Source organism: Nanorana parkeri, unplaced genomic scaffold (assembly GCF_000935625.1).
Source record: "Nanorana parkeri isolate BGI_ZX_2015 unplaced genomic scaffold, ASM93562v1 scaffold1371, whole genome shotgun sequence".
Classification (NCBI taxonomy): Eukaryota; Metazoa; Chordata; class Amphibia; order Anura; family Dicroglossidae; genus Nanorana; species Nanorana parkeri.
In genome coordinates, this window is record NW_017307639.1 from 365,972 (window position 1) to 378,890 (window position 12,919).

At 40.8% G+C, this 12,919-nt stretch overlaps 2 protein-coding genes across 2 annotated transcripts in view; one reads left to right on the top strand and one right to left on the bottom strand.

The window, feature by feature from the left end:
• PSME1 (proteasome activator subunit 1) overlaps nt 1-3,033 on the top strand; it is a 21,812-nt gene extending 18,779 nt beyond the window's left edge. Inside the window, exon 11 of the mRNA XM_018569642.1 lies at nt 2,596-3,033. Coding sequence (XP_018425144.1) covers nt 2,596-2,676 — 81 coding nt within the window. The 3' untranslated portion in view covers nt 2,677-3,033. The remainder of the gene's footprint in view (nt 1-2,595) is intronic.
• A 193-nt stretch (nt 3,034-3,226) lies between these two features.
• EMC9 (ER membrane protein complex subunit 9) lies at nt 3,227-11,977 on the bottom strand. Its single transcript, XM_018569641.1, has 6 exons — nt 11,875-11,977; nt 8,464-8,659; nt 8,187-8,263; nt 6,313-6,382; nt 6,126-6,223; nt 3,227-3,462 (listed from the first exon to the last, which is right to left on the bottom strand). The coding sequence occupies exons 2-6, from the start codon at nt 8,653-8,655 to the stop codon at nt 3,282-3,284; spliced, it is 618 nt and encodes a 205-aa protein (XP_018425143.1). The 5' UTR covers nt 8,656-8,659; nt 11,875-11,977; the 3' UTR covers nt 3,227-3,281.
• Between the last annotated feature and the right edge of the window lie 942 nt (nt 11,978-12,919).

Consider the following 12,919-nt stretch of genomic DNA (forward strand, 5'->3'; position numbering starts at 1 on the left):
CCCCGAAAATAAGACCAAGCGCTATCTTCGGGGGTTTCTGTAATATAAGACCTACCCCGAACTACGTCTTATTTTCGGGGTAGGTCTTATATTACAGAAATCCCCGAAGATAGCGCTAGGTCTTATTTTCTGTGTAGGTCTTACTTTCTGGGAAACACGGTATATGCTGAATTTGAGTCACAGGAGGACATTAGTAAATGTCCCCCTGTGACTCAAAAGAGAACTAAAGCCAAAAAAAGGTTTGGCCATAGTTCTCTTTTAAACTGTAAAGAGTGGCTTACTTTTCATTAGCCTCATTATACTAAACTGCTGAAATCTGATTGGGTACTGCAGGTGACTACACATTTATATATACAGTATCATGTTATGAAATAAAGGCCCAAGTTCTCAAATTGTTGTGGTTGCCTGTAGTTAACAACAGCAGGGAAGAGGGCAATACAACAGTGTTCATATATTAAGTATGTACCAATACAAAGTACCGCACTCGGTACAAGTACAGATACTTTTCCAGCTCCAAGACTAGACTAGAGAAAAATTCACAAGTTAGGAGGCAGCTGTCATTTGTAAGGAGCACACGGAGCTCCTGGGATTTGTGCATCTCTGTTTTAATGTATGATTTTGTTTTTATAAATGTATATAGGTGATGCACCGATCCGAATTTTTGCAAGTACTGATACTTGCCCAAGTACTTACAGACACAAGTACTGATACATTTTTGTTTATTGTCATGTGACAGTTTTTCTACAATACAGACTCATGATTTCAGGACAATGGTGGAGCGCCAGAGCCAGGTCCCAGCTGAAACTCCTGCAACCCTGGTAGTTCTCATGAAAATGCCAAGTTTTGGCACTGGTACTCGAAAAGTATCTGTGCATCCCTATCATATATGAATCGGTGTTGATTTGACTTGCATGCGAGCACCCGGCCTGTCGTCCATGGATGAAACCATTCAGAGCCTAGCATTTCCTCCACAAATTGCTGCTGCTCTTCTGATGGAAAACTATTCAGACGTCTCCTAATTTATACACATGCAGCAAATGAGTATAGGGAAACTTAGAGAAAATGCTTGGTGTGGGACATATTGATAGCAGGAACAGTGGAGGACTGATATATAGGGTGAACATGATGCCTGTCCACTCATTTACCAATCAGTCCAGAAGCTAAAATACTGTATGTGCATAGGTACTGCAAAGAACATCACCTAGGAGTTTTGCTGTGTAGGCAAAAATGGCTTACACAATTCAAATACATACAATATATCTGAACCAGTCTTGTCATCTAAGCACCCCTGCAAGACAGCATAGCCTGGTCCTTGTCCTCCAGTGCAGTTAAGCACTGCAGATTGGTCAAGATCGGCTTGCTGATTTAGCAATAAGGAAGCAGCAGTACATTGATGACATTGAATTGACTCAGAGCGGTGGCCCTCCTGCTTCCGACATGAGCCCTGGATTCAGGGGACTAAACAATCTCTAAAAGCCAGAATTTAGGTACTTATGCATGAATTTACAATACATATAAAGGACATATACACTTGTAGTTCAGGCTGCACAACCAAGATCTCTATGCTATTGTTAAAGGCTAAGTTTGCTTTTCCTACCATGTTTCATGTTTACCCATATTCAGGGTGTAACATAAAACATAGTCATATCGCAACCCCTCCACCCCTATGCTGCCCCCTGTACTTACCCGAATCGAGGGGTTCTTCTCCCAGCAAATCTCTGACCACACAGCCATGTCATCCATTCATAGATCCTTTGATAGGATCTGTGAATGGAGAAACTACAAGTACCAGCAGCCACTGCGGCAGAGGGACTTGGTTGCAAAGCTTTACTGGCTCCAATTCACTTTTGAAGGAGTGTGCATTTATTCATTTTTTTTTCAAAAAGATGGAATTTCCCTTTAAGGTAACTAGGACCTACTGTAAAAATGCTGAGCTGGCAGCTAAGGATAGCACACTTCTATTTTAAGTGAGCTTTTAATAAACACATAACTGGATTATACAGTATTTTTATGCCTAACTGGAATTCAGCTTTGAAGTGACACTGAACTCAGGAGTGAAACCTTAAAAATGCATTCAGGTACCCTAACTAATAACAACAATGTATCTTATTTGTGTCTCACTCGGCTGTAGATCCTCAAATCAGCTCTGAATTGGTGCTGACATTGTCCTTCCTTCTGGAGGGGGGCGACTTTTGTTCCCCATGGACCCTGTGTGTGTTGTAAAGTAACCACCACTCCAAGGTCACTCCTGTGATGAACTACAATCTCAAGACAAATTAGTAAACTGAACATGAGATTGTAGTCCATCACAGGAGTGAGCTTGGAGCGGTGGCTACTTTACAACACACACAGGCACCATGGGGAACAAAAGTAGCCCCCCTCCAGAAGGAAGAACAGTGTCAGCACCAATTCAGAGATGATTTGAGGATCTACAGCCGAGTGATACACAAATAAGATACATTTTTGTTAATAGTTCGGGTACTTGAATGTATTTTTAAGATTTAATTCCTGAGTTTAGTGTCACTGTAGGTGAACAAATGTCCACAAATATTATGTATTTAAATGTGGTCACTAACAATTTGATCTTTTCCTCAGGCCACACTTTACGATGTCGTCAACAAGAATTACAACAAGATAAAAAAAACACGTGGCGACACCAAGCGTCTCATTTACTAAAAAGGCCGAACTGTTTGCTTTTGTCTCTGGTGTAGCTTAGAATCCTATTTTCTGTGATCTCCTCAAGCAGCACATGTGATTATACTGTTTCTACTCATGAATAGTTTGATTTCAAGCATTTGGTTCAAGAAAGCACTCATAATAAATAAACTTTACTGCGTATGAAATATATTTTGTCGTAATGGTATCTGGTAGTGTCTCAATAAGATACATTTGTGAATTTAGACACAGACTGTTATAGATGCATATTAGCAAATTTACACATGCTGCATAAACAAAAGCTGTATAGATAACGAATATATATATATATATTTACACAGATATATACATACAGCAGTTAGAGGTCTCTTCCAACATCACTGGATTGATTTACCAAAGGAGTAGCAAATATTCACTTAGCTTAGCAAATACGGTAAAGCTGAGATAGCTTAGAATACCAAATTCTGTATATAGGTAATGGAAAAAAATGGATTTTTCTGTACATGACTAAATGATGGAAGAGAACTAAGCTTTACTTTATTTACTAACTCAGCTAAGTTACCATTTAGTTTACAATGGCAACATTCTCTACACCTATAATAAATAAACCCCATGTAGCTCTGCTTTTACATGCTGCCATTTACTGCTGCAGACAGTCTTGCTATTTCCACATTCAGCGCTTGATTGGTCCAGTCAGCTCTGATGTCATCCAAGTGATTGTCAAAGTCGATCAGTCGTTGATATGCTTTAGCATGAAGAAGTTGTCTTGTAATACGCTGTGTTTCCTCCCAGTGACCCCACATTATCCTGCAGGGAAATATTGAAACTTGTAAATTTGGGCCACTGCTTGAAAACCTGATTTTGTTACGGTATTGTTTCCAGTTAACATTACATAACATACTTTCAGTTAGCAGTATAGAAATTGTATAGATTGTTGTGAATTTGGGATGGTTAGCTGATGACATAACCAAACTAGTTTACAGAAATTGTTAGGCCCCATTCACATGGGGCGTTCTGCCATACCGTCGGAAAGAACCTACAGATTTTTGCAGCAGTAATCCCAGGTGTTCCCATTCAGATGTGGCCTCTGTACCAATTTGGGTAAATGACAGGGTAACAGTGGCCGCATCTATCAGTGGCATTCTGCATGTAATCGTATATGGTAGAACTGCATGTGGTTTGGGATAGATGACTGTCTCTGGACGCAGAATAGATGTGTCCAGTGACAATTATCTATCCCAAACCACATGTAATCATATTTTGTACGATTACATGCGGACTGCCGCCGAGAGATGCGACTGCTGTCACCGTCATTAACTTCGATGGGTACAGCGGCCACATTGCAACAGGGACACCTGGGATTCCTGCCGCAGGAATCCATGAGTCCTTGCTGCAGAAATCGCAGAATGCGCCGTGTGCCTGTGTGAATGGGGCCTTAGAGTTCACATAATAGATGAAATCTGATATATGAGAGCAGTATACAGAGTACATAATACAGAATGAAAAATGGTCAGGAACTTAGTGACCTGTATTAATAATCACTTTTTTAATAGGAAGCACATTTACAGTGGATGTTCCTTTACTCATCTTACATGCACATTTACTGTGTTACTAATATTAGTTGTATTTTTGAATAGAAAATGACTTTGAACAAAAGTGGGTTATCTCCTCTGTAGAGGTGGCAGTATCCAGCCTTAACAAAGCGACTACCATTCAGAATGCACGTCTTGGCTCTGATTTTAGTTTGTCAGACCTTGGCTGACTATTCAAAATCGCTTAAAAGCGATCTAGCCACTGCTGTGGTTGATCCCTTGCTTATGGAATGAATAGAGCAAATGGCTGTAGATTTCAGTTGTGAAGGTTTGCTGGAGGCTTCCCGGCTTATCTCACATATGGGTCTCATGTCAGTACACATACGTAGGACCCTTTAGCTAAAGTCCTGGACTATGCAACCTGCATCTAAGAAGTGTCTGGTCTGCATGGTCTTCAAAGGACCCAGGGATCTTCAGATCTACTCTTGATACCATTATCAAGGATGCTACTGGCAGCAAAAGCACCCACCTTACCTTAGTAGAAGGAGCCTGAGGAACAGATTGCAAAGTCTTCTCCCTCCTTTTGTCTGTTATGAAATGTCCCTTTTGTATCCCCAATCCCACTCCCTCATCAGGCAAATCATCTCCCCCCCCTCCACAAGTTTGAACCGCCAAGGTCTGGGGCTTAAAGTCTGCCGAATCCTCAGACAAGCCTTCATCCGCAGAAACATCTGAATTTATAAATTCTTTATCCTGCAGCTCTGGAACCAACTGAACAATTTTAGTGCTTGGGTCTAGTCCTGTATACAGCTCAGGCCAGGGTCTCACTCCTACAGGAGAGCTTAGATTCTGTCTCTCCAGCCTAGGGTTCGTCTGACTCCGTTTTCGCATGAGAGGCTTAGGCTTGATGGTAGTCTCTTTCAAGGCTGTCCAATTTTCCCAGTGATCGGAGACTTCTTTGAGAAGTATGATGCAACAAAATGAATATTTAACCTTTTTTCATTACTTTTGTTAGCTGTTTTCATTGTTGTGTATTTTTTTAATGCAACGCTGAAAAAATAACAATCTAATTCATAAAACTTTGCAATGTTTTGTATTACTAATGACAAAGCCCATTCAAACCTATCAGTCAGGATAATTACGTGTTAAAGTGTGCATTACCGCAGCTCACTATACATTTGTTAATGTGTTGTTGTGCAAGTCATTTTTAATGGCACCCCACATACTAAGGCAACACACCTGGATTTCAGTGCACAACAATGCATGGTAATGCACTGCCATTTGTTTTGGTGCACTGCACTGAAAAAATGGTGCATGTCTGAGTTTTGGTGCATTGCCAGCCCATTTAAAAAAACAAGCTTCCTTAACGCAACACAAGTTAATGTGCGAAGTTAAGGTACCGCAACTGAATGCCTAGGTTCGAATGGGCCCTCATTATAAACAAGACAAGTATGTATATATATATATTATATATATACCGTACTTTTTATTTTTAGCAACACTATGGGGTCTATTTATAAATGTTATGACAAGACAAGATTTATACTTTTACCCAGAATTCAGTTGGAGAAATATGTGAATCCTGGGTGAAAGTTGCATGAATCCTGTATGAAAACATTTAAAAATAGACCCTTAGCTAATCTTTAGAGCTAAAAAAATGTTTACATTTCTTTTACATGTTTATCTATAGATAAACACATATAATATGTATATACATAGATATACATATGTATATAAAATAAAATATTTTTGCAAGACAATATTACTAAAAGAAGGAAATGTAAAAATTGTCTGGTTCATAAGGGTGCAAGAGCTGATGTGGTAAATAGACGAAGATCTGCAGATTTATGGTCTCATCATGAGAAAACTATAATTTTGTGGATTTTAAAGTGTGTTATAGTTATGATAAAATTCCCATGCTGCAGGAGCTATGCTTACAAGGTTTTCTCTTTGGGGACCCACTGTTTGCTGCTGTTCTGATGCAGGACTGTGAGAGGAGGGACCCCGGGATTGGGTGACAGGCGCTCATTATCCATCTAAACAAAAAACATCAAAAAACAGAATAAAAAGATAAGGAAGACAGGACAGAGAAAGGTGACAGTACAATCACATGCTGTCATCTCACCAGTATAAGCACTGCTTCCTCCTGGTACTCAGATATCAGTGAGGCTGCTTTGAGAGCTGCACAATTAATGCTGAAAATCAAGAAAAACTCTAATTCAATATTCACATTTCACCAAATCTCTTCTATTTCAAGAATGTTCTCTACAGTAACAATGTTTATAGTAAAAGTGGGTACAAGCTTATTTGGACAAAGGTGATGATGATTACTTATTGTTATTAACAATACTGACTATGAAATTCAGGGGCTGCACTCACAATCTAAAAGACCATGATGAAAAGAAAAGGTGTACCCAAGGCTTAAAAGAGAACTAAAGCCAAATCTTTTTTTGGCTTAAATTCTCTTCTGTCACAGGAGTACATTTACTAAAATGGAAAGTTCTACTCCAAAAAAAACAGCTAAAAGCAAAGAAATAATTTTAGAAATGCTGTGTGACACCTAAAAAAATATAGTGTGGTTTTCTAAAATTTGACTGCAAAAGTGGAGCTACACTTTAACAGTGAGTACAAAAATCCCATTATATACCGTATATACACTGAGTGGCCAGATTGTTATGACCACCTGACATTTGTAGGCAAATTAGCTATAATTACTTCGCACTGAAGTTGCTAGAGGGCCAGACCATTATAAATAGGGAAGTAGGTTGTTTACCACGACAGTAGAAGTGATTTTATTCTGAAGATATGGGTAAACAACGCGATTTAACAGCCTTTGAACGTGGGATGATTGTTGGCGCTCGGAGCCATGGAGCGAGTATCAGCAAAACAGCAGAATTGGTTAAATGTTCAAGAGCAGCTTTGGTTAAAGTGTTTAAAGACCGGACTTTCAGCTGAAAATCTGGGTCTGAATCTGCGAATTGTGGACGTCAGCGACTAGTCAATGTTAGGGCAGAACGGAGAGTGGCAAGACTGGTACAAGACGACAGAAGGGCAACAGTGCATCAAATGACTGCAGATCTTCATCAGGGATCCTCTCAAATGATCTCTGAACGCACTGTTCGCCATACACTGCATCGTATGGGATATGGAAGCCGAAGGCCTGTTCGAACACCTTTGCAGTCTGCAGTTAACAAGATAAAACGTCTCCAATTCGCACAGGAACACAAGGATTGGACAGTCGAGCATTGGAAAAAAGTCATGTAGTCCAAAGAATCACGTTTCCAGTTGCATCATGCAAATGGCAGAGTGAGAATTTGGCGGAAATAGCATGAAAGCATGCACCCCACATGCATGAGTACAACCCTTCAAGCTGGTGGGGGCAGTGTTATGGTTTGGGGCATGTTTTCCTGGCATGATTTGGGCCCTTTAATTCGTGTGGAACAACATCTGAATAGCACAACATACCAAAGTATCGTTGCTGATCAAGTTCATCCTATCATGTTGATGGCGTATCCCAATGGAGATGGCTTCTTCCAACAAGACAATGCGCCTTGCCACGGTGCTCGTACTGTGCAGGAGTGGTTTCAAGAACATGAGGGAGACTTTACCTTGCTTAGGTGGCCCCCACAATCATCAGCTCTCAATCCAATTGAGCATTTGTGGGACGAAGTTGAAAGAGCCATCAGGCAGCTGGTTCCACAACCATCAAATCTCACAGAACTGGACAGTGCTATTTATCAGGCATGGTGTCAGATTCCTTGCATCACCTTTCAACATCTCGTGGAGTCAATGCCAAGAAGAAACGCCGCAGTATTGAAGACAAAAGGTGGCCCAACGAAGTACTGATGGGGTGGTCATAATAATCTGGCCACTCAGTGTATACCCCTGATGTGAAAACAAATGTGTACTGGATGCCCAGTTCTTTCCTACTGGAGGCTATAGTCATTATGCATATGACAACAGGGTAAAACAATGAGATGAGGGTAGAGAAGTGGTCACCTGGTGTCTCTAAGGCCAGCGTTTGCTTGATAAAAACCAGCAATAACCAGTCCTTGAAGAGCACTCCATGAGTCTATCTGTGGACAGACAAAGATATGAGTGTGAGGTGACACAGAGGGAACACGGAGCAGGGGAAAGGAAAAATACAACTTTCAGTGAATTGCTAAATAGTGGACGCATTGTCAGAAACACAAAACAAATCAAGAAGAGAATATAAAAAGGCCATCACAAATACAGTACTTGTGCCATAGAGAACCCCCAGGATACAATATGGTACCTGTGCCAGAGCCACTTCTAGACTGAGGGAGAGCGGCAGCTGAAGGTGACAAACGGGGACACAATCAACAAGAGTTAGACAGGAAGGTGTGTGGTGTCCCAGGAGAACTCCGCTCACTGTACTGTGTGGATAGCGTACAGCATGGAGCATCATCTTTACATACACGTGCGTGTTCAGTTCAACCTCACACATCGTTCTGTAAAATATGGAAGTAAATATATGAAAATGTCAGGACACTAACATGGCAAAAAAATTCACAAGTATCCTTCAAAACCTAGAACCGGTTCCTGTTGAAGAGGATTCCACATGTTAACAGCTCTTACTGTAAAGTACCCTTTCCATGTGTGGCACATTAACGTGCATTAACTGACACAGTGTCTCTTCTCCTCTCCCTGCCCGGTGACATGGACTGCGCATGTGTCTGCCCACATCATTCTCCTGCACGGCCATTCGGATCTGTGTACTGCAGCCAGGAGCGAGCGGCACAGACAGAGGTAAGTATTTTATACTTGGGCACTTTTTTTTTTTTAATGTTGTGGTATATATCTACTGCTTACGATCAGTAGATATATGCAAAAAAATTTGACTTTAATTCTACTTTAATGATAACAAATTTCAACTGAATTTACTAAATGGACCATCTATGTATCCATTCAAGGTGATCATATCTTCTCTTAAACACCTCTTCTAAAGGGAGAATAGATTTAGTTGAGGTCATCTTTCCTCATAGCTGAGGTCACATATGCCCTTTATTAATTTAGATGCTCTTCTCTGTACTTTCTCTATTTTTACAATATAATTTTTGTGAACTGCTGCCCCAAACTAAACTGCATATTCAAGATGAGGTCTTACTAATGTTTTGCATGGAGGCAAGATTGTGTGTCTCTCTCTCTCTTGAACTCAACACTTAGTACATCCCATCCCACTCCTGACTGGAAAACCCAATGAACGGGTGGGTGCTGGAACAACTGCAGATGCCTCTGCAAATCAAACGTAACTGGTAGAAAGTCACTCGCACTCCAATGCAAATTAAAGTCAATCTTCTTTATTGACCATGATAGTGTCACATTGCTAAGCTAAGCAATGTGACACTATCATGGTCAATAAAGAAGATTGACTTTAATTTGCATTGGAGCGCGAGTGACTTTCTACCAGTTACTTTTCTCTCTCTTGAGTGACACTAAACTCAGGAGTTAAATCTTAAAAATACATTCAAGTACCTTAACTATTAACAGAAATGTATCTTATTTGTGTATTACTGGGCTGTAGATCCTCAAATCATCTCTGAATTGGTGCTGACACTGTCCTTCCTTCTGCAGGGTGGCTACTTTTGTTCCCCATGGTCCCTGTGTGTGTTGTAAAGTAGTCACCGCTCCAAGCTCACTCCCAAGGCAAATAAAGAAAAGGTACTTGAAAAATCTGCTTCATTTATAAACAGGTTAAAAATGAACAATTATTTAACTGGATGAGCAGCGTTAAGTAGTTCAAATAGTTAACACATGAACCTATACCGATACAAATTTGTACCATATATCAGTGAATGGTGATAAAACAACAAATTAAATAAAGTGAGGCTTAGACCTACTGTGACAACTGATAAGTCCTATCAAGGTATCACACACTATTGACTACAATGCAATTTATATTTTTGACCATTTTGTAGAGCGTTCGTCGAGCGTAGAACGAGTTACAAAACGGTCAGGTGTGAACGAGGGCTAATAGCAAGTGACTTGTGAAAAAACAATGTTATTAAAAATAATTGGTGTCAGTAACCTCTACATAAAAAAACCGTTACTGAAAACAGATGATCAAACTATGGTGCTATCATGTTACAAAAGTTATTCGGATAAAATTATTTTTCACTTTCAAATGTGTGATGTATCTCTGTGCAATAAACGTATATGTAAATAACGAAATAACGAATCTCGGTGATAATTTGTGATAATTTGGTTCCGTTTCGGTGAGGGTGATTGAGCCTTCCGGTGTTCGGTGATTTACACAGTGTTTATTCTGGGGATTGTATTGTTATCAACACATATCCCATCAAAGTGCGTACTCACCGCAAGCTTTTGGCTGTAACAGACAGCCCCACACCTTTTGTCTACTGGAGCACGTTAGTCCGGTGTCTTTACCGACACCTACTATGCCATCAATCTTTAAAGGAGAACTATGACATGAGTGATTTCCACTCACCTCATAGTTCTAGCCGACCTGTGACAAGGAGACTGTCACAGGTCGGCTCAGTAGATCGGGAGGTGAGCGAACACATACCGGGTTCGCTCGCCTCTCGATCCTGTCACGGCTCTCTGCCGTGACAGGGGGAGGGGCTGGATTCCCCTCTCCCCGCTCCGATCTGCCAGTGCTGACTGGCGGAACGGACGGGGGAGGGGGCGGGTACAGCTGGCTCTGCCTCTAGATAGGCAGATCCAGCTGTCACTCACGCAGCTGGGCGGATCCCGTCATCTAAGTCGGGATCCGCTCCAGGTGCGGCGTCTCAGTATACCGCGAGCTGTAGCTCGCGGTATACTGAGCTTAGGGTAACGGGAGGACGCTAGTTTGTGTCCTCCCGTTACCCCAAGGAGAACTATGGGGAAAAACACTGACCCCATAGTTCTCCTTTAATCTGTTCCCTGGAATCATAAGCACACATCCTAACTTCTATGGAGTGAAGAAGACTCCTGAAGACTGCCAGCCCGATTGATGAGCACCCCAAGTGATAATAACCTGCAAACCTTGAGAGTTGAGGATAACCCAAGATAGAGTCCACTTGCTTCTGAGCAGCCACACACATAGAGCTTTCTGTGTCTCTCTCAGGAGGGAGGTTACTGACACCAATTATTTTTAATAACATTGTTTTTTCACAAGTCACTATTAGCATCTATTGTATTATAGCGACACAGTTGCATGTTAGAAACAGTTTTTATATATACACTTGTATTCTAATGTCCACTAATTGAATCATTAGCGCTGTATATCCAGTTGAAACATTAAAAATGAACAACCCTGGACCTGATAATAAAGATAACATGATCTTTTGTGACCTGGTACTGGATCTGTGATCTGCCATCATTCATATATGTATATGCTGAGAAAATTATTAGAATGTAAGTCTTCTACCAATTATCGATACCATGTCCATAGCATCATCCCCAATAAGGTTATAGGGTATTCAGTTTATATATTCATACACATATGAAGAAATTACAATAAGGCACATATAATTCTGCATGCATTCACCCCAAGTACACACTATCTCCAGCATAATACAACCACATCACACTATTTTTGCATGGGTCTATCCACACCAGGGGTCTGCTGATACCCCTACATCATCTGCCTGCATTTATCTCCACAATCATGGCAATATTAATCCAGTTATCACACAGAGACTCATCAATGATCACAACTGACCTGCCACTTCTCCACCGGTTTATTTGTTCCCCCCTCTGAAGGCGCTGATTGGATCTGGCAGTTATTTCCGGCAGCACAGGTCATGAGAGATCCATTCAGCAGCACTGTGCCCCCACCCATCACTGAGCATGTGCAGTGCTTTGTGCCTGCCCCATTTCTGCATCTGACAACTGCTCAATCTCTACAAGCATGTTAAATAGACTGATGTGAGCACAATGCAGAGCATACAGCTCCCTTATGGCTTTGTGTTTAACCCTTTCTACAGTAAAGGCTCCATGGTTTCTATTCATGAATCCATTACTATGGGGCCACAGACTTTCATTAATATATTCATTAATATCAAATACTAGATGACAAGATATGTTTAACCCTGTCATTACCATGGGACCACAGACTTTCATTAATATCAAATCCCAGATGACAACATATGTTTAACCCTGTCATTACCATGGGACCAAAGACTTTCATTAATATCAAATCCTAGATGACATGATATGTTTAACCCTGTCATTACCATGGGACCACAGACTTTCATTAATATCAAATCCCAGATGACAACATATGTTTAGCCCTGTCATTACCATGGGACCAAAGACTTTCATTAATATATTAATTAATATCAAATCCCAGATGACTAGATATGTTTAACACTTTCATTACTATGGGACTCCAGACTTTCATTACTATTACATCCAAGATGACTACATTTGTTTAACCCTTTAATTACTATGGGACCCCAGACTTTCATTACTATTAAATCCCAGATTACTAGATAAGTTTAACCCTTTCATTACTATGAAACCCCAGACTTTCATTACTATGGGACACCAGACTTTCATAACTATCAAATCACACACCTGCCTTTACATGCACATGAACTCTAATGGCATCCCAGTCCAGTCCGGATCTGGTCCGGATTCTGTCCGGACCAGATCCGTGCACTCATGCACCCAAAATGCATCCCAATGTATCCCTATGTGTTTTATGGGCTACAGTTCTCACGAGCGCAGTCTGTTCCGGACAGAAAAAATACTGCATGTCACAT